The sequence below is a fragment of the Archocentrus centrarchus genome, chromosome 14 (genome assembly GCF_007364275.1).
Source record: "Archocentrus centrarchus isolate MPI-CPG fArcCen1 chromosome 14, fArcCen1, whole genome shotgun sequence".
Lineage (NCBI taxonomy): Eukaryota > Metazoa > Chordata > Actinopteri > Cichliformes > Cichlidae > Archocentrus > Archocentrus centrarchus.
The window spans coordinates 7,464,615-7,486,801 of NC_044359.1; the positions used below are offsets into that span (position 1 = coordinate 7,464,615).

A 22,187-nucleotide genomic window follows, 5' to 3' on the forward strand; every position below is an offset into this window, starting at 1 on the left:
CAGGGAAAAAAAAAGAAAAGCTGAGAAAATTTAACTTGGAAACCTACCCAGAGGTTTTTCCACCTGTCATTGACACAAAGTGCAGGTCTTCAGCAACAGTAAATGATAAATAAACAGTTTTTATGCAGTACGTTTCTAATCTAATCAACCAATCAATGTGCTGGACAATACAAGTTTTATTCACACACAAATTCATACATACACACAAACACACAAATTCTATCACATGCCAACAACACATTGAGGACGGTTATTAGTATTCAGTACCTTGCCCAAGGACACTTTGACATGCAGGCAGGAGAAGCCAGGACTCAAAGCACTGGCCTTTCAATTAGTACACGACCCGATTTTTCTCCTGAGTCATAGCCGGCCAAGCTTATCTCCTAATCAGGTTCCCAGGACCAAGAGCATGAATCATAATAATTTTGGTAACCATCATTTTTTTCTAGCAGTCTTACTCTGGCATTCACTGTTTATTGATGATCTTTGTAATCACATGAGCTTTCGCAAAGATTGGTCCTTCCACAATTCAAATTACACTGATTATATACTTTTTACTCGTACTTTGTGAATCTTGATTCACAGCACATGTAAAAACATACTTTATTACATTTTAGGATAAATTGTTAAAATATACTCACTGAAATAGAGCATATTGGCTGATTGGCTTGGCTGTTTGTTTCAACAGCGAACAGAATAGAAGCAAACAGAAAAAAAGAGACCAGCTGTAGACTCATCATTATGTTTTTTTTTTTTTTTCTTAACTGTACTATGGCATCAGCTAACAGACTGGTTAATAATACTCTATGTAGTCAGACTTGTCATTTGTATTAACAACATTTCACTAATTGCATCCTCCCACAGAGCTAATTGATTAATCATTGTGCTGTGATCCCATAATATCTCGAGACACTGAGAAGTCATTTCTAAAGCGGGGAGAATTTTGTAAATGGCTGCTTTTGCATTTTAATTCTGTGTAGAGAATAATAGCTTATGGTGATGAGTGTGTGTGTGTGTGTGTGTGTGTGTGGGTGTGTGTGTGATGACAGTGAAACTGAATGTCATTTTCTCTGTAATACAGATAAAAAGCAGATATTTTTTCCCCTTTTTTGTGAAATCCCAGCTATCAGCAGCATGCTTTAGGAAGGAAAGCCAAGAGGAAGACTGCAGAGATAGAAAGTCTGTTTTCTTTACCAAATATGTATCCTGTTAAAAAAAAATGTATATTGTATTTAAGCAGTTTTTGGCATCACTTAGTAACGTCCTTTCTGTATCTTCTAATGTCACTTGAAATGAGTCTCTATTTAAAGCTTTTGGTTTTCTATAGAAACATCTCAAGACAGCTCATAGTTCTGGTCTTTTCTGATCACTGACCACAGCACTGTACTTCAGCAAGCTTTCATAAATGATTGTCATTTGGAGTACTTCTGTAACTGAGTGAGGTGAGGGGTTTTGTGTGAGCCAAATTTGTAGCCCTTTGTGTGTCATAAAACTTGACATCTATACTATAAGACCACCTGAAAAGATGTGAAAGATGTCTTAAAAGCGTTTCTGTTTTCTCTGCAGTGGTTGAACCAGCTGCGTAAGGTCACTCAGGTGGGACTCGATGGTGTGCGGCGGATAGACTGGCACGACTATGAGGCAATGAAGAGAGATGCTGCACGCATTGGTACGTACAAAGTTTTTGCTGATGCTGCAGTTTTGTTCTGGACTCTGAACATCTGCTCTGTTTTAGCACAAGAACACACACATACACACTAAAGCACCACTGTTGTGCTGTCTTTTTTTTTTTTTTTCTCCTTCTCTTAATTCCCTCCAAGTGGATTTCTCACTCACTCTAAGAACCATTGTGAATCAATGCTACAAATACTGTTCTGAATTCATAATTAAACACACTTAATCTTGGACAATAAGCATAGATTCTGTGTGAGACCTTGAGTAGCTTATCTAACATAGCTCATCTATCTTTCTTTCTTTTTTTCTAATGCAAACATAACAGACTTAGTCGGCTTTTCCATGGTATTATGAGAAACCCCAATGGGAAAGGAACAGAATTTTAGAAAGACTACCAACAGGTCTGAGACTTAAAAAAATGATTACACCATAGTTACTGAGGAAAAAACTCAATTGTTTGAGGTTTTTTTTTTAAATAAACAAAAAACTAGCACATAGAAAAGCATATCGCAAAATTAGAAAAATTCAAAGTTATAAAGGCTTTTTCAGGCACCCCTGGTTAAAGCTCTAAATGAGTTATTAATTTTCTCAATAGAGAGCGATGCACTTCCACAGCTTGGAGAAAACAGGATTGATAATAAAAACAAATGTAAAGGAAGATGCTAACACCCGAGATGCATGTAGTTAATAAACATCTAATCCACGCGCTTAAAGTTCAGACACGTCATTAACGATAAGCTAAAGGTTCTAATGCTGAGAAAATGCATATAGATTCTGAAGCATTGATGAATTGAAAATCTTTGTACTTTCACATTTTAAAGCAAAGCATGACATAACGGTACAATTGGATGTATAATATGGACAAGAAGAGAAATATGGGAGTGTGTGTGATTTCATTGAGCTGGTTGGCCTATAGACATACTGTCCTTCAACTTTTTTATTTAAAAAAAAATATATAATATTATATCAGGTTGTTTATTCAGCCTATGCAAAGTCAGGTCTGAAGTGGTACATTGGCAGGCTAAGAAAGGTTCCCAGGCATTGTTCTTCCTATCAGTGTTTTTCAGTTCCTCCTGGGGGATGCTGAGATGCTCTCAGGCTAGATGAGATAAATAACCCCTCCTGTGTGTTCTTGGTCTACCTTAGATTTCCTCTCAGCCTTCAGAAAACCTTCACAGGAAGGTGCTCAGGAAACATCCTGATTAGATTCATTTGTTGGTTCAGGCTGAACCATCTTTACCCAAAGCTCCCCTCTGGTGTCTGAACTCGTCACTCCATCTCTAAGGCTTTGCCTAACTACCCTAAAGAGGAAACTTGAGATCCTAGATCTCATTCTTTTGGCCATTACCCATAGCTCATGACTATAGATGCTTGAAATGTAGATTTACTTACAAAACAAAAGCTTTGCCTTCCAGCTCAACTCTCACATCACTATAGTGGACCAGCATGAGATCTGCATCTCTTTCTCCACCTTCCCGTGACTTGTGACCCAGAGATAGTAAACTCCTTTGGCCTTCTATACCCCAAAGGGGGATCCTACAGTGACCAAAAGTTCTTTGCTTATGTGATTAAAACTATGCATTGCATGTGGTGCAAATCCTTGGAAACTATTCATATGCATTTCTTAGCAAGTAACATCAGAAAAACCCATGAATGCCTACTTTTGAAGAAGAAATTCTCAAAAATCTGTATAAGTGCAGAGTTATAGAGGACATATTACTGCAGAGCTTCTTATGCAACAGAAAAACCTTCAGAGTGTTTTTCATGAACATGCTTGGCAGTGTTGTATTCAAGTCACTCACTCTCTGTTTTAGCAATAAATCTGAAGAAATATAGTGCAGAATAATTCAGAGGCAATGCAGAATGCCTCATGTTAGGAGCAAAATTGGTTGATTAGGTAAATCACAATTGTTCCTTGTATGTAAATTGGCAACTAAATAAAGCCATTCTTGGCATATTAAAACAGGATAATGCATTTCCATTTTTTCTATCTTTTTCTTATTTTTGCTCCTTTTTAGTGATCAATTTAGAGAGTGTAATGAAAAGAATACTGAAAATTATAAAAAAGAAATCTGATGGAACCCCCTCCCCCCAAAATATAAAAAAATTAATTGTTTTATGGTTCATATTTGCCGGGGGAAGGCTAGAAATCCCAATTTTAATGATCTTTCCAACATGTCTGCTATGTCAGGAAAAGTACGGCATTAGGCAGAAGAGAGTTTATCTCTGAAATGAGCCATTAAAGTTGGGAGTTATTTTCCACAGTTGTTACCTTCAGGAATATAGACAGATCATTTCTGCCTAATGGAACAAGGCAGTTCAGTTTAATTTGTTGCTCTTGTCTGACTATAGAGCCTCCATGCATGCGTCTGTGTGTATATTTTCATGGAGGGCATTGATAAGTGGCTAATGAAACAAGCAGCTCAGTGTAATTTGATGCACTTCTGAAATGAGCTCAATCGTCACAATGTTTGTGCATCAATAAGGGTTATTAGCAGCCAATTAGAGACATGCTTATGTGTACATGTCAAATATCTGAACTGCGTGGTGAATGTATGGATTATGTATGTATTAAGCAGTTAATGCACAAACACTGTAATGCTGTCTCACAGTCTAAACCACCGGTCAATTAACTGATTAGTTGATCAACTGAAAGTTCATATTTTTTCCAGCTTTTTCCACCTTAACTCTGCAACTAAATACTATCTTTGAACTGAAGACTATACTGTGAGGAAAAACGTACACTGAGAGGAAATATAATATATTATATACCCATATCTGGGTAATTCTTTAAATGAAACAACAATGAAACATGAGGAGCGAATGTTGAAATTTGGAAATGATTCAACAAGTTAGAGTGACATTTTTCCTTGCAGACCCAAATTAATACTGAATAAATCTCTGCTATGTGCTCCTTCCCTTACTTCTGCTTGCAGAATAGAATGATAATTGACCACATTGCTAACATCATAAATAACAATAATTAGCCACTAATTATTTTGGAAAGAAACAAAAGAACAATGGGTATGCAGATTTTCAGCATTTAATTGAATTTAAATGGTTGTTGAATTGAAGCAAGTCAGTCAAGCCAAGCCAGCGTGTCAATCCAGACTGGCTCCTTGTTCTCTAAGCAACTTTAGCTAAAAGTATTTTCTTAATATTAATTTTTTCTCTGTGTGATTATATTTTTAATCACATTTAGCTGTAAAATTTGGTTGCATTTGTATTGCCTTGCATCTCATATAGATAAACCAATAGCATTTCAACATTTTAAAAGGAGCATCTATAAAGTTTAATGCAATCAAGGCCATTTAGAGTCTTCTCTTCTCTCATATTATTAGAAACCAAACTGCATCATCAGTATGTTTATAAAGTGGATGCTCAATGATAGTCACACCTTTAATCTAACCTTTGACCTGCTTGTGTTTCTTTCGGCACATAGAAACAATACAGATATATAACCTAATACAAATCTTTAAGGAATATCCTTCTATAATAAAAAATATGACAAAGCAGATCTAAATGCACAAAACATTCTTCATAAATTTAAAGATAAAATCTGAATGTAGATACTGTTGAAGCTCAGCAGATCTTTGCTGAATAGGATATGATGTCAGGCTGTGCTGTCTGACTTTTGTGCTCACATTCTCTGTCTTGTTTGCTTTGCATATATTATGCCTGGGCACATAATAAGATGATTTATAGGTAAACCTTATCATCGCCATGTCAATGACAGTCAGTTATACTGTGTATTTCCTTATATCGTACCTCTATTTTACATAACTGACAAATACAATTAAATACTGGCTGGCAGATCATTTTCTACAGATTAATTGTGGTAGTTCTGAGAGTCTGGTCCCCAGTATGGAGACAAAGAAATACACTCCATAATGTTTGTAATTTTTTTTTTCTCATTCAAAACATTTCTAAGCCTGGGTTTAATGTGTTTCAGGCTAAGGTGGTGATGATTATGCATGCCATTTATTCACATTTTGACTACTGTAATTCTGTATTTAGTTGTTATAGCAAATTATTGTTTTAAATTGCACCAAAATGCAGCTGCCAAATACTTGGCATGGATTGGAAACATCTGACTCCCCTCCTCATCTTTTAATATTGATCCCCATCAAATTTAGAATTCAGTGCAAATTTTAACTACTTTACAAATTGTTAAAGAAAAGATAGATTACAAATAAAACTGATTTTTAATCTCTACTTGAAACAAAAAGTTAGTTTAAACAAAGGAAGTTGGACAACTGCACAGGGAATTTTTAAAAAATAACTTAACTTTTAGCCTTTTTGCAATTTTAAAAGGTATCACTTAAGAGATGAGTACTAATTGTTGAGTAGGCCACTAGTTGATCACAAGGTTTTGAGCTAGACCAGTCTTCCATGTTTTACAGCGTTGGTGCTTTTTGGAGCTTCAAATGTTTTAACTGGATTTTTAAATATTTTTTAAAAATGTTATTTATTGATTGACCTATGCGCCTGTGTTTGATAGGTAATGGTGAACAGGGGAAACCATTTCCTCTGACAGAAAATGACAGAGTCGACCAAGCCTACAGGGAAAACGGCTTCAACATTTATGTCAGCAACCGGATCTCTCTCAACCGCTCCCTCCCAGACATCCGCCATGAAAAGTGAGTGGTGTGTGTGTGTGCGTGTGTGTGGTGGTGTGTCAGAGACCTTATCTTATGTATTGAGTTTATATTGAATACTCTGAATTTCTAATGTAGTCATCCTCTATTCTAATCTCATTTTTCCATTTAATATTCCATTTTCTTTTAGACTATGTTCTGAAAATAAGGAAAAGCAAGCAATATTTTAGAATTGAATTGTTCACGGTGATAAATCAACATGTGCCCTCATTACTCAACTTTTGGGCCTTTACCACTAAATCTACAATTATGCTTTTGAAAATGAACAATTTTGAAAGTAATAAGGTGGTTTTCCTGAACTTTCAGAATACTTTCAAGCCGAAGAAGACCCTGCAAGTGATTATGTGGCATTGACATGCATGTCTAGGATTAGATACGACAAATGCCAGTGCACTGATTGTATGATCTGGTGTGTTTATAAAAAGCCAACATTTTGACCTATTTAATAAACTCCAAAGAATCAATTCATCTTCTCCTGAACAGCAGGTCATAGGGAGCATGTTTGGTTGTCAGGGATTACTTCTGGGGCTTTGGTGCACCAGAAAAAAAGGGGAATAAAAAAAGAGAGAGAGAGGGAAAGAAACGAGAACCTGTCCAGACTCCCATGAACTGTGTGCTCCCTTCAATCACTGACTGGCATTGTGAGAGGCCTTTAATCACAGCTTTGCTTTTGCCTGAGTAGAACTTTCCACTGACATTTGACCCTCCATCCTCCTCCATGTGGAAAGCAGCTTTGAAAGCTTCCTTTTATGCCAGTTTCCAGAAGGACTCTTTCTTTCTTTTAGTGTTTGTAGAAGCAATTCCTTCCTTGACCTTCCACGTCTCGTGAATTGGCTTGTCTTTGCTGCTAGGTACTAAATGTGAATCCAACATCTCAAAAACATTCCAGCACGGATAGCAAATTTCTTATGCAGATCTGCACTGTAGTTCATAATCCAGCTGGTGTGGATATACATTCAGAGTGAGGATGAGTCATGGACCTATCTGATGCCACTATGTTTGAGGTGTGTTTAGATTTAGGAAGGGTAAAAAAACATCAAGTGTTTATGTGACAGCTGGTGTAATCAGAGTCTTGGTTTAGTGTGGCTGTAATTGAATTATTAGCAGGTAATATCTTAAATGAAGGAATGGTGTTGATGACTGGTGTTGCTCTCACTGGCTGCCATCACTGATCACTCTTCTGTGACCAATCAAACAGACACACCTGCGCCCAACCCTCACCTCCACCTGGACTGCCCTGCAAGCAGCATTTGCCTCTTAGTGAGTGGCATGTTGACAGTGCCCAAGAGGCACCTAGTCCCAGACCTGTGACTGACACATTCGATTTCTGCACGCTCAAAAGATTTAATTGCTGCACACACTCGCTCCATCCCCTTGTGGAATTGGACAAAGTGTGTTAAGATTCGTCGGCCAGCTGCCTGTCGATCACTCAGCCTGCCTGTCTCCCAGTGTTCTTATTTGAATGAATAACACGCAGGCTGATGTTCAACACAGACACTGATCGACTGACACAGTTCACTACACACTAGACCATCAGAGCAGGAATATAACTGTCCTCCTATGATTAGCACCTCTGCAGGGGTCCTGCCTCTTGCTGTGATGCTAATGCATAAGATGGTAGCTGCAACCCATCATCAGAGCCCACGTTGCCAGCTGATAACTGCTGTAAGTTCAACTGTCCATGAAGCATGAAGAACATGCTTTGTAACCCAAGTGGCATTACTGACATTAACTCTGTATTTAGTAGCATGCCCTGTAAAAGTACATGATGAAAACTAATATACAACCTTTATTAAGTAGCCCTGAATTAAGGGTGGAACCATTGCTTTGATGACAAAGCTCCTGAGATAATTTCACATGATGTGACATTAGAGCTCTTGTTTCCTTTTTTCCCCAGACTAAACCCTGTTAAATGAACCTTTAAAATATAACAGCATACAAAATAGCCAAATAACACTGCAAGTGTTTGACGGAAGTGTTATTTACAGCATCATTTGTCAGTTAAACAAATGTGAATTTTTTTTAGGCTTTTCAATGAAGAGTTAAGTTTTTTCTTCGAATACTTATATTGATGAAGATTTACTGCAACTTCAGCCAACAACATGATTGCTCTCATGTGATTTTATATAATTTGCTATTAGTTCTATCAGGTGTTCACTGAAAAAGATGTTTTTTCAAGCATATGTTGCCATCAATTACTTTATATTTATGAAGCAACACAGCTGAAGACAATCTGTACTAAACACATTAGTTTACATGGGGATTTTAATGAACTGTTCATTTTCCAGGGTGAAAGGATTGTACAGCATACAGATTAAATAACTTTAAAAAAATGAGAATTGGGTGCACAAGTTTAAATTTATTTTGGATTTTCTCTAATTAACACAGGGTCAAAAGGATATATCCAGGCTTAAATATGCTGCTTAAAATTTTTTTAAAAGGAACACTTTGAAAACACAAGATCTCAATGGGAAGAAAAATCATGCTGGATATGGATATCCATAGTGATACAGACTCGATAATGTGCTAAGCATAAAAGGATGCCATATTGTTTGATGGAAATGAAAATTATCAACCCACAGCGGGCTGAATTAAAGACACTCCAAAAATCAAAGTGAAAAATTATGTGGCAGGCTAGCCCATTTTACTGAAATGGACTAGTCTGCAGCAACTCAAAATAGTACTCAGTAGTTTGTATGGCCCCCACGTGCTTGTGTACATGCCTGACAACGTGAAACTCACAGGGTACCAGTGGTGGACCTGTCAATTCTGGTATTATATGGCAAATGCCAATCGGGCTCCACAATGCCGGGCACTAGAGGACGTTGGGCCCTCAGGTCACCCGCATAAAGTGTGTTTCTGATTGTTTGGTCAGAGACATTCACACCCGTGGCCTGCTGGAGGTCATTTTGTAGGGCTCTGGCAGTGCTTATCCTGTTCTTCCTTGCACAAAGTAGCAGATACCAGTCTTTCTACAGCCATGCCCAGCTCTCCTATGCCCCATTTAAATAAAAACAATCCAGTGGAAACTGGATTGCTTTTCTGTTTCCGTTAGCGAAAAGTAACGCATTCAGACAGGAGCGTTTTCAAAACAGTCGACATTCACACAGATTCACAAGAGACATTGAAAACAATGTAGTTCTCATGCCAGGCCACAAGTTGGCAGTGTGTGTATAGGAGTCACAACCATAGCGTGCATGTGCCAGTACCGTTTTCAAAAAATAGCATTTTAGCCATTTACATGGAGATGGAGCATTTTGAAAAGGCTCCACTCTGGAACTTTTTTTCAAATTGTGCCATTTCAGGGACTCAAAATGCGTTTTGGACTAAGCGACAGGCCAAAACGCTACAAAACTTTACAGTTTTTATCTGAAAATGTTCTTGTGCAAACCTGGCCCTGGCAAACTGCCTTTGCAGGCCCTACAAACTACTGAGTGCCATTTTGAATTGATGCAATAAAATTTTGGCAAAATGGGATAGCTTGCCACATCATTTTTTTACTTTGATTTTGGGAGTGAATTTGAATTCAGCGCTCAGCCCTTCCATTGGATGATGTAGCATGCTTTCGTTTGTAACGCATTACCCAGTCCATATCATTATAGATATCCAGCATGAATTAACCCCCCCCTCCCATTGAGATCAGATATTTGTTAGAACAGTTCAAATAAATCATTAAAAGCCCCTAAATACCATGGCATTCATGATGATGATGATTGTATGTAAACTTCTGACCCAACTCTATATGTATATATGAAATGGAAAGTAGTCCTAGAAATTGTTTTCTCTTATTATTTATTTTCTTCTTTCCAGTAAGAGGCAAGCAAATACAATTGTCTCTGTAATAGCCGATGATAGAAAGTGAATTGAATTGAGCTTTTGGAGAAGATTGCACCTGGATTGCAGTGAAATGAGTAGAGCTGCTGTCTGCTCACCATGCCCAAACACATCCATTTGACTGCTGAATTTATACATGTCCTTTGCAACCTTAAAGGTGCTGAAAAGATGAGTGTGCAAAAAAAAAGAAAAAGAATGGTTCATGGCTGCTTGAAGGATATGAACAAGATGCTATTGTCCTTTCTTGAATATACCATCTGTTACCTATTTTCAGATGTGCTACATTTATTTATGTTTTGTGTGTTTGTGTAGTTGTAGACAGAAGCTGTATGCAGAAAAGCTTCCCAACACCAGTATTATCATCCCTTTCCATAATGAGGGCTGGTCATCTCTGCTAAGGACTGTTCACAGTGTGCTCAACCGATCTCCTCCGCAACTCATCACAGAGATCATATTGGTCGATGACTTCAGCGACAAAGGTACAGTGAGAGCTTCTCAAAACTGTCAAAGTTTATAGACACAACTGAAGTTTAAAAGACAGATATTCTGTGCTATGAAAAAGTATTTGCCCTTTCATTAGTTTTTCTTTTCATATTTTTCCCACTTGCATATTTCAGATCAAACTAATTTTAATATTAGTCAAATAAACATTTAAATGATGATTTCATTTATAAAGTGAAAAAAGTTAACCAAACCTACCAGGCACTATGAGAAAAAGTAACTGGCCCCTAAAATCTAATAACTGGTTGTGCTACCATTAGCAGGAAGAACTGCGATCAAGTGACTGACAATGAATGGCAAATGGAGTGCTTTTTACCACTATGAGTTTTGCTGGTTTGCTGGAGTCCCAAAGCCTTAGAAATGGCTTTCTAACCATAATAGATCACAACAGATCTCAGTGACTTTGTTTCTTGTCTCTTCTTGAATTGCTTTAGTTTGTAGCACAATGTGTTGCTTTTTGAGATATTTAGCCTACTTCACTTTGTCACACAGGTTCTATTTAAGGGATTTCTTGATTCAACAGATCTGGCAGTAATCAGTTCTGAGTGTGGCTGTGCATGCTACTGTACAATGCTACTGTACAAATACAATAAACATGCAAAGCCAAATATCACTACAACCTTAAAATGTTCTTAAAAATATAAAGAAAATGAGGTCCAGCACAAAATGTGCAAGACAAAGCTAGCTTGCCACAAGTCTGCTGCAGCTGGGCACTGACACAGTTCCCATTAAACAATGAATAGTGCAGATCCCTAATGAAATATTATAATAAGCGTGGAACCGTCAACTACAAACAAACATATGGGCGCCCGGGTGGCTCAGTGGTGAAGCTGGTGCAAATGCCACATTGCAGTGCGGGCGGCGCAGGTTCGAGTGCCGGCCTCTTGCCAATTTGCCCGCATGTCTTCCCCCGTATCTCTTCATTACAAATAAAGCTGCTGTGGCCAAAAAAAAAAAACTACAAACAAACATAAAGATGCTGTATAATGTACAGTATACATTGGCTTTGACTGTCCTCAAGAGCTATTTGCAGCAACTATATCCCATCTATCATTGCATAGGTTTATGTGTGTGTGCACATTTCAGTGTGTTGCTTTTTCTCTCACTCTCCCTTAATCAGGCCTCTTAAAGTGTTTAACTCCTTGTTAATTAGCGCTCTTTGTCACGGTCCGTCGTTGAAGGATGTGTTTACCTCTCGTCTCCACGGTAATGAGATGTTCCACTGCCTTAGAGTCATTTAAAGGTTACCACCCATCACAGCTCCAAGTCTAAACCCTCCTACTGCTGCTGCCAAGTGGGGTGGAAACAATAACGATTTAATTGTTTATATTGCTGGACACTTTAGTCAGTTCCATCAAAAGTGTTGTGCTCAAATATTTGCATAGGTGAATTAAATGTTAACTAGTTTTTAAGGCCTTGATTTTTTCAAAAGATGGTGCATAATTAGAACCATTCAAAGTCGCCAGTAGTCCTAATTTCAATTTGGTAGAAACATGTTTTTTCAAACAAAATTTGTGATTGCATAACTGCATAGTTGCCATGTAACCTAAAAAGGCCTAAAAAGGCCAGAGCAGCTGAGCATTTAAAAAAAAATGGAACCTCTCCACGTTCGGGTCAAGCTACCCACAAGAAACTACACAAGTTCCTCTGTCGAGGCTCCATGTTTTTCTCTGGTTTGGCTAGTCAGTGTACAGTACAACTGTAAACTCTCTACTGTATATAAATCTATCAATAGATCAATAACCATTTCTTCTGTACAGCATACAGATTAAATAACTTTAAAAAAATGAGAATTGGGTGCACAAGTTTGAATTTATTTTGGATTTTCTCTAATCAACACAGGGTCAAAAGGATATATCCAGGCTTAAATATGCTGCTCAAAAAAAATTTAAAGGAACACTTTGAAAACACAAGATCTCAATGGGAAGAAAAATCATGCTGGATATCCATAGTGATACAGACTTAATAATGTGCTAAGCATAAAAGGATGCCATATTGTTTGATGGAAATGAAAATTATCAACCCACAGCGGGCTGAATTAAAGACACTCCAAAAATCAAAGTGAAAAATTATGTGGCAGGCTAGCCCATTTTACTGAAATGGACTAGTCTGTGGTGCATTTGACCTCCAAAATATATTTAGCTACTGCAAAACAATAAACAATCATATCAGTGTTTTGTTGTGGCATAGCTATTTAGAAAAAAAAAAGACAATTTTACATAAGGTTTTGTTCTTTGGTAGAGCAGAACGTTAAAAGACTACTTAAACATCTGATTTCCTCTTAGAGGCCCTTCTTTGGTAATTTACTTAAAAACTGATAACAAACCAATGAAGTAAACTTTAGGTAAAGGAAGTAAGGAATGAATGAATAAATAAGAGGATAGCTCAGGCCTTAAGTGCATCTGATCTTATTCTCTCTACCCTCACACACTCTGATGGGTGGGAAGCAAAACACTGTTCAGTTTTGTGAAGAAAAAAGCTTGAAACCTAGGATGGGTCTGAGCTCCCATGTCATCAGGATTGATGGGAAAACATTACACAGCCACAAGGAAGGTGTTTAACCTCTACAGACCGCCTGCTTTGACGTTCCCTCTAACCACCACTGTCATTTGATAAGACATGAGTTTGGCAGTAATTAATGCTCAAGAGGCACGAGGACAAAATGAACTTCAGTCGGGTCTGGTCTGGTGAGTAGCGCTACAATGTTGAAGAGAATGATTCTGGACAGATTCTGTGCACACATAAATCAATGCCCAGCTTTAAACCATGGACAAGAGTGCATTATAGAAGACTAGAGGAAAAGTGATTTGGTGTGAAGTAAGTGTGGTTCAGACCTACAGGGTATTTATTATTTCTGGTTCACACATTAATTTTATGAAGCTGAGAAATAATTCTCTATAACAATGAAAAAAAGACGGGGGATGAATCAATGATATTCATGCCTGGTGTGGTATAATTGTTTTTTGTAATTTGTATGCAATATTGTAGTTGTCGACTGATTATTGTTGAGGATTAATGGTGTAAACACAGCACATAAAAAGGGCTTCCTAAAACAATGCCTGCAAAACAAACAAACAAACAATATAAATTAATAAAAACATAAAAAGTATATAAGCAAGAAGCAAGTTATCCAATGTTTTTAGTAATAAAATCCAAATCTGGGGTGTGTGATGTCTGTTCACATCACAGACCCCAGCCAAAAAAACAAAAAGAAAGAACTGTGGGGGTGTGCCAGGGCCTGGAATGTAATACAGATTAAAGAGGTTTAACTATGTCCCAGATCTCAGAAATGTGTAATAGGATATTTAGATGCAAACCACCTGGAGGCAACTAATAAAGCAAACTCTCTGAGGCCCTATCTTGTATTCAGTGTTCAGTTTCTGGCACTTTTTTTTTTTTTATTTACCAATTTGATATTCAATTTAGATATTCATTTGTCATTTATTGCCTTGGACTTAATTATGGTTAATACCAAGGTTGGTAAAATTCAAAAAGAACTGCTGAGCAAGGCTAAAATGACGCTGAAATCCTTAACAACACACTTTGGTTGGGTCATAGACTATAACAACACACAAATGGTCAATTTTGAATATTGCTGAGTGGGAACAGAGGATGCTCAACTTGTTTCTATGTTGCCAAATTTAATCTAAATGAGGAATAAAACAGTTCAGCTCTGTCTGCTTGTTGCCTAACAAGTGATAATTTTAGGATTAATACACAATTAAAAATAATGATGAAAACAAAGATCTAATTTTAACTAAAAAACAAAAATGAAATGACTTTTGCCAATACCTAGCAAAAATTAGGTCTATCTACTTTCAGGGTTTCTACCCAGTTTAATACAGTCAGCACAAGCATGGCTTAACAATAAACACATACAGTAGGCGCATTTAACATATTGTAATAGTTTGTTTTTTTTTAGCTTTATGATGACTTCCTCTGTGTTAAACATTGAAATGAAAGACAATGGGACCTAATTTTCATTCACCAAATAGTACCAAATTAGTCTGCATGAAGCTATAAAATACACAAACACACACACACACGCACGCACACACAAACAGATGGTATGAAACCCTCCAGGTGAATTCTGTTGATGCCGAGTTACCCCTCTATGCTTAACAGCAGTTACAGAGTCTGCAGAATTTCTTGTAACAGTTATCCTGAGGCAAATAAAAACACGAGGAAGTAGTTATTTTTAACACTTTGAAGTTTGCCTGCAAGGTGTGTAAGATTACACATGTTGTAATTATAGAAATGACCCCCAGTTTGTATTAATGCAAAGCCTTATTTTCCACATCAGATTATCTGTCTCTTATCAGTCTGCTGCAGATGTTTGTAATCTTCTAAGTCCCGTTTGTATTAGTCAGTGTCACAAGCCAACAGAGAAGCAACAGAGCTGAAGGAACAACTGAATCAGATGTGTAAGGTAAAGTCCATAGTTGTTCTAGTGGTAAACATTAGGAGCTGTAACCCCAAAACTGGAAGAGTGGTTCCAGCACATTCAAGGCACAGTCTGTCCAGAAGAGTGCAGTCCTAGGAACACCTAAATTACTGCACAGAGACCTCAAACTCCCAGGCCTCTGGTAGAGACCCTGAACTTGAGGATCACACACATACAGTACCACCCCATGGAGTGAGAGGGAGATTTTATATACACATACTGGACAGTACTGATCACCAAGGATCCCCAGAAGGGACCAGTCCCTGCCTCAGCACAACACGGAGGCTTCTCTCAGGCATCATAGTGGCTAAGATGAACAGGCACGTGGCGCAATACATGAGCGAGGACCAGAAAGGAATAGGCAGAAACACCAGTGGAACAAAAGACCAGTTATTGGTACAGCTGATGGAGTAGTCACTCAAGACTGACCTACCTGTGCACCACCTGGATTGACTACAAGAAATCCTATGACTCAGTGCCTCACACATAAATCCTTGAATGCCTAGAAGTGTACAAGATTAACAGGTCCCTAAGAGTCTTCATCAGGAATTCAATGGGGTGTGTGGAGAACAACACTAGAGGCCAACTTCAAGCCAGTTGCACAAGTCACCATCAAGTGCAGGATTTACCAAGGAGATGGTCTGTCCCCACTGCTGTTCTGCATAGGCCTGAACCCCCTCAGCCAGATCATTAACAAGACTGGCTACAGATACCAACTACAGAATGGAGGAATCATCCGCCACCTCCTCTACATGGATGATATCAAGCTGTATGCCAGGAGTGAATGAGACACTGATTCACTGTGGATCAGTGAATCAGTGTCTTCAGCAATGACAGTAGTAGACAGAAGTAGAAGTATTCCCTACAAAGGGAAGTTTAGTTTTTTAGTTTAGCTTATTCAGTTAATTATACCTTACAAAAGAAACATGAAATTACACAGCATAACAGACATACACAATAACAAAAATAAATAAAACTATTTCGCTCTTGACATAACTGATTTAAAAAAAAAAAAAAAAACCTTTTTACAGCGTTTTTAAAAGTAGTCAAATCATGTATAAAATGCAATTTTTGAAGGCGAAATCTGCCAGAATGCCAGTATAAAAAGAATTTAGTAAAAGACTTGACCCTAGGTATCTGCAAGGATGATGCACTAGATCTTGTATTAATTGAATGAAGCTTGTTAATAAAATTGAAGCCATAGACTAAAACAGTTGGTACAGTACCATTCAGATTCAGATTTTATATATATATATATATATATATATATATATATATATATATATATATATCCATCCATTTACTTCTGCTCATCCTGTTCAGGGTCACAGAGGGGCTAGAGCTTATCCCAGCTGTCATAGGGTGAGAGGCAGGGAACACCCTGAACAGGTCGCCAGCCTGTCACAGGGCCAACACAGAGAGACAAACAACCTTTCACACTCACATTCACACCTATGGGCAATTTAAAGTAGCCAGTTAACCTAACCCCAGTAAGTGCATGTCTTTGGAATGTGGGAGGAAACCAGAGTACCCAGAGGAAATCCACACAGACACGGGGAGAACATGTACACTCCACACAGAGAGAGAGAGGCGAAGGTGGAATCAAACCCAGACCTTTCAGATGGTATTCTAACTGTGAGGCAGCAGTGCTAACCGCTGCGCAACCGTATAAATAATTTTTTGTGATCTTGAGCAGGTTTCTCCAGGTTTTCTGAATATCTTTAAAAGTGTTTCTTTTAGTTTGTTTGTTAAGACACTTAAAAGTGGCCTAAGAATAATTTAAGCATAAAAAGGCACCTAACAAAAGGGCTCAACCAGTGTTGTTACTACACGTAACAGACAACTTAATGTGTATTGATATATTATTTATGTATAGTGTTTTTCTATTTTATTTTATTTCATCCGTCTCTGTACTTGAGCTGCTGTAATGTGCAAATTTCCCCATTGTGGGATCATTAAAGTTTTTTAAAGGTTTATCTTATCTTAATTCAAAAAGAGCTATTAGCCAACTTGACTAAACTTGGTGGATCTCAGCATAGTGTGCAGTGTGTCCTTAAAGATTATAAAGAAACTGGAGAAGTGGAGGACAAAGATGTGGCAGGCCTAAAAACTATCTACAGCAAATGAATAGTACCTAAAAGTCGTGTCCTTAAGAAATAGGAAACAATCCAGCAAAGACCTGACACGACCCGACAGATCCATCTGTTGATCCGTCTACTATTCTGAATGGAAATGGTGTCAATGGAAAGGTGGCCGTCAAACATCCAAAGAAGAGCTTTGGAATGTCTTTCATGAAAGCTTGGAGAATGATTCCTGAAGACTGCTTGCAGAAATGACATGAAAGCTTAAGTAAGAGTTCAGGATGCGTCAGTAACCAAAGGTTGACATACCAAATCTTGAGTTCCAGGCTTTTCCATATAAAAGAAGCCTGATAGCTGAAAGTTCTACTTCCAGTTCTACTTTTGATACCAGATGAGACAAATAAGGCTGCACTCAGAGTGAAGTGCTTTATTGGGATAATATGGTGCTGTGAGGTAACATAAGATACGATGGGGCCTGATCATTCCTCACTTTCATTTTAAATTCTGCATTTAACAGTGAATAGAGGCTAATGTGGGAGAAATATAATGTCTTTCAACTCTGTCTTGGTACTCTCATTGTAGCATTTTCAAGAAAAAAAAAACGATAAAATGCAAAGTCCACCCTAATCTAATCATTAAACATTATGCTGTATCTGACATCAAAATAGCTTATGGTCTATTAAAAGTGCTGTGTTTGTGAAAATTTTCCATTTTAAGATTTGTAAAGAATGAAAGAAGAGCTCCAAGTGATTCTCATGCGTTGTGGACTATCTCCAGCATTAGCTGCCATCTGTTTCACGGCGCAACTGCTTTTTGTCAGGTGGCATTTACGTTGGAGGGGGTATCATAGCAACAAGAGCTCCAGTGGTATGGTTGGAAATTGGGTGTGAGAGTGAAGAAAAGCACCATTTCACTTTTTGAAATTGCCAAACTTAACTGGCTTTCAGAAAAAAAAGGAAGATTTCCATGAAATAACCCCCTGCGATCAAATAACATTGAAAACATCAAGATGCAGCACCTTCATTTTCTTTTATTCTCTTAATTTCCGCCCTGTAGCAGATTGTGCACTAAAACAAATGTTCCCTTCCTTGTATATGCCCTTACCCATTGTGATAGAGTCAATCTCCAGTCTCTTCTCGCTCGGATTTCTTTAATTCAGTTTTTTATATTTTATGTATTTCTTCAGCTTTCATTTGAGGACAGCACAAAAATGACCTCTCAGTTTATCTCTCTGCTCCTCTCAACCTCATAGTGTTACCACATAAGACCAGTAGTCAGCTCAGATTTACAGACAGCAGTTCAATTATGATGCTGAGCCACAGCCTGTGAGTGTATTTTACAATCAGAGCTGACAACATTGCTTTTATATCTCCTCATTTTGACTCTTGCCTTCATCTTATTTCTTGGTCTTATTATCGATAGTATCAAGATTTAAAGAAATGTTACATTTTATTGATGTGATTTTACTGTTGTATATTGGAGCTTTGGAAAATTGAAATTCCAACTGTTCAAAGTTGTGATATTGCATTTAATTGTGCTGCCAAGTCAGATATGGGACAAAAACCCAATTCCAAAAATGTTGGGATGATGTATAAAGTGTAAATAAAAAAATGAACAATGAGCAGCTCATAAATCCATATCTTATCCATGACAAAATATAGAAAACGTTTCAAATGTTTAATCTGAGAAAATGTGCCATTTTAAATAAAAAAAAAAGTCATCTTGAATTTGATGGCAGCAACACATCTCAAATGTTGGTACAGGGGGAAAAAAGGGCTTGAAAATAATGTATTAATAAAAAGAAACAGCTGGAGAACATTTTGCAAACTAATCAGGTTAACAACATGATTAGGCTAAAAAGATAATAGGCAGATTTTCTCAGAATTAATGATGAGCAGAAGTTCACCAATCTGCAAAAAACTGCATCTACAAATTGTGGAACAATTTCAGAATAATGCTCCTCAAACATAAAATTGTTGAAGACCGTACATATAGTACAGTACATAATATCATCAAGCGATTCAGAGAATCTGGAGAAATCTCTGTGCACTAGGGGTAATGCCAAAAATTAGTATTGGATGCCTGTGATCTTTGGGCCCTTGGGTGGCACTGTATTAAAAAATAGCCATTCCAATGTGCCATTCACAAATACAGGTTAAAAGTCTATCATGCCATATATGAACATGATCTAGAAATACCACTGCCTTCTCTGGGCAAAGTTCATTTAAAATGGACTGAGGCAAAGTGGAAAACTGTTCTGTGGTCTGATGAATTTGAAATTCTGTTTGGAAAACCTGGACACCCCTGGACTAAAGAGGCGAGATACCATCCAGATTGTTGTTAAACTCTTTAAAAGTCTGGATCTCTGGAAGTATATGGGTGCACTAATGTCTATGGAATTGTCAGCTTGCGCATGAAAAGCATCATCAATGCTGAAAGGTATATACAGGTTTTAGAGTAACATATGCAACCCGTCCAGATGACATGTTTTTCAGGGAAGGTCTTGCATATTTCAGCAGGACAATGCTAAAGAGCATACTGCATCTACTAAAACAGCATGGCTTTGTAGTAAAAGAGTCCGGGTGCTGAACTGGCCCACCTGCAGTCCAGACCTTTGTGGCACATCAGGAAATGAAAAATATGAGAAGAAGAACCAGCACTGTTGAACGGCTAGAATCCTGTGTCAGAGAAGAATGGGGCAACATTCCACTCTCAAAAAGTCCAGCAACTGGTCTCTTCAGTTCCAGATGTTTACAGGCTATTGTTAAAAGAAGAGGAGATACTACTGTACACAATGGAAAACACAGTCCTGTCTCAACTTTTTTGAGACACGCTGCTGCCATCAAGTTCAAATGAGCCAGTAGTTTTCTTAATTTTTACATTTTGTGACTTTAAACATTTAATATATTTTCTGTGTTCTATTGTGAATATCAGATTATGAGATTTGCAGATCATTGCATTTACACATCATCCAAACTTTCAGAATGGGTTGGTATTTTTCACAAATTCATAGACTTACATGGCCTCGTCAAACATGCTAAGAGGCTAAGAAGTCATACTACTAATTTTGGCACCTTTACTCAGTGCCCTGTTCAGACTTAGTCATTGAACAAAATTGAATGTCTTTTGATTTTTTCACTTATTTAAATAAGCAATTCCCCTTTTTTTCATTTAAAAAAAAAATTAAATAGGGTTATCTCACATAGCAAGTTACGTTACGTTACAGTTACGTTATGTACACCATGGTGTTGACTCAGCTTCAGTCTGTCTGCCTCAATCCAGCCACAAGTCTACTTAATATTGGCCAGATATCAGGTGATTTATGACATTTAGGCCACATCTAGCCCAGACAATGTTTGTCATATCAAATGTTAAGTCTATCTCATGACTTATGGGGTACATCAGGGCTACAAAAATAGTTTCAGTGCTGTAACTGAGCTGTAACCACAAAAAACTAGTCCAGAATAGGCCCTAATTCAATTCAATTCAATTTTATTTATATAGCGCCAAATCCACAACAAACTGTCACCTCAAGGCGCTTTGTATTGTGGGTAAAGACCCTACAATAATACAGAGAAAACCCAACAGTCAAAACGACCCCCTATCAGCAAGCACTTGGCGACAGTGGAAAGGAAAAACTCCCTTTTAACAGGAAGAAGAACCTCCAGCAGAACCAGGCTCAGGGAGGGGCAGTCATCTGCCGTGACCGGTTGGGCTGAGGGGAGAGAAAGACATGCTGTGGAAGAGAGCCAGAGATTAATATCAATTAATGATTAAATGCAGAGTGGAGTATAAACAAAGTAAATAAGGTGAATGAGAAAGAAACAGTGCATTATGTGAACCCCCCAGCAGACTAGGCCTATAGCAGCATACAGTAACTAAGGGATGGTTCAGGGTCATCTGATCCAGCCCTAACTATAAGCTTTATCATAAAGGAAAGTTTGAAGCCTAATCTTGAAATAGAGAGGGTGTCTGTGATAGGTTCAGATCATTTTAAAAACTCAGAGAACAAACACACAACTCATTTCAACTTGCGCAAGGAGGAGAGATCCGTTCCTTGAACTCAGCTCTCAGCTGAGCGGAAGTTATCTGTCCTGGCGAAACTGCTTCCTGCGCAGCGCTTTTATTCGGATTTTCACAATAAGATCACGTGGGTTACATCAAACACAGTTTACAGCATTAATAAACAACATTCTTGGCTTTTTCCTTACCATATATGGTCGTAAGCATACTGTGACATGTGCGCATGTAACATGGCGTATACGAGACACGTATCCTATATGTGTTCTCTGCAGGCTGAGAGCAGCCTGCAGGTAACTACAACTTCCTTTGTAAGAAATACCACCACGTGTTCCCATTTCAAACATAAAAACAACAGTATCATATGCACATAAAACAACTTATAGAAAATATACAAACAGAAGATATGATAATTTATAATAAACAGAATGGAATTTATACCATAACTCCAACAGTCTGTCTCCCGAATCCAAGCTGGAAGCTGGTTCCACAGAAGAGGGGCCTGAAAGCTGAAGGCTCTGCCTCCCATTCTACTCTTAAGTATCCTAGGAACCACAAGTAAGCCAGCGGTCTGAGAGCGAAGTGCTCTGTTGGGGTGATATGGTACTATGAGGGTCTTTGAGATAAGATGGTGCCTGATTATTAAGACCTTGTTACTGTAGGTGAGGAGAAGAATTTAAATTCTATTCTAGATTTAAACAGGGAGCCAATGAAGAGAAGCCAATATGGGAGAAATATGCTCTCTCTTTCTAGTCCCTGTCAGTACTCTAGCTGCAGCATTTTGGATCAGCTGAAGGCTTTTCAGGGAGCTTTTAGGACAGTCTGATAATAATGAATTACAATAGTCCAGCCTAGAAGTAATAAATGCATGAATGAGCTTTTCAGCATCACTCTGAGAAAGGATGTTTCTAATTTTAGAAATATTGCGCAAATGCAAAAAACGGTCCTACATATTTGTTTAATATGTACATGAAG

At 37.8% G+C, this 22,187-nt stretch overlaps 1 protein-coding gene across 1 annotated transcript in view; it reads left to right on the top strand.

The window, feature by feature from the left end:
- Nucleotides 1–10,683, top strand: part of LOC115791951 (polypeptide N-acetylgalactosaminyltransferase 10-like) — a 104,547-nt gene extending 93,864 nt beyond the window's left edge. Inside the window, exons 3-5 of the mRNA XM_030746259.1 lie at nt 1,567–1,669; nt 6,176–6,314; nt 10,479–10,683. Coding sequence (XP_030602119.1) covers nt 1,567–1,669; nt 6,176–6,314; nt 10,479–10,683 — 447 coding nt within the window. The remainder of the gene's footprint in view (nt 1–1,566; nt 1,670–6,175; nt 6,315–10,478) is intronic.
- Nucleotides 10,684–22,187: the final 11,504 nt, after the last annotated feature.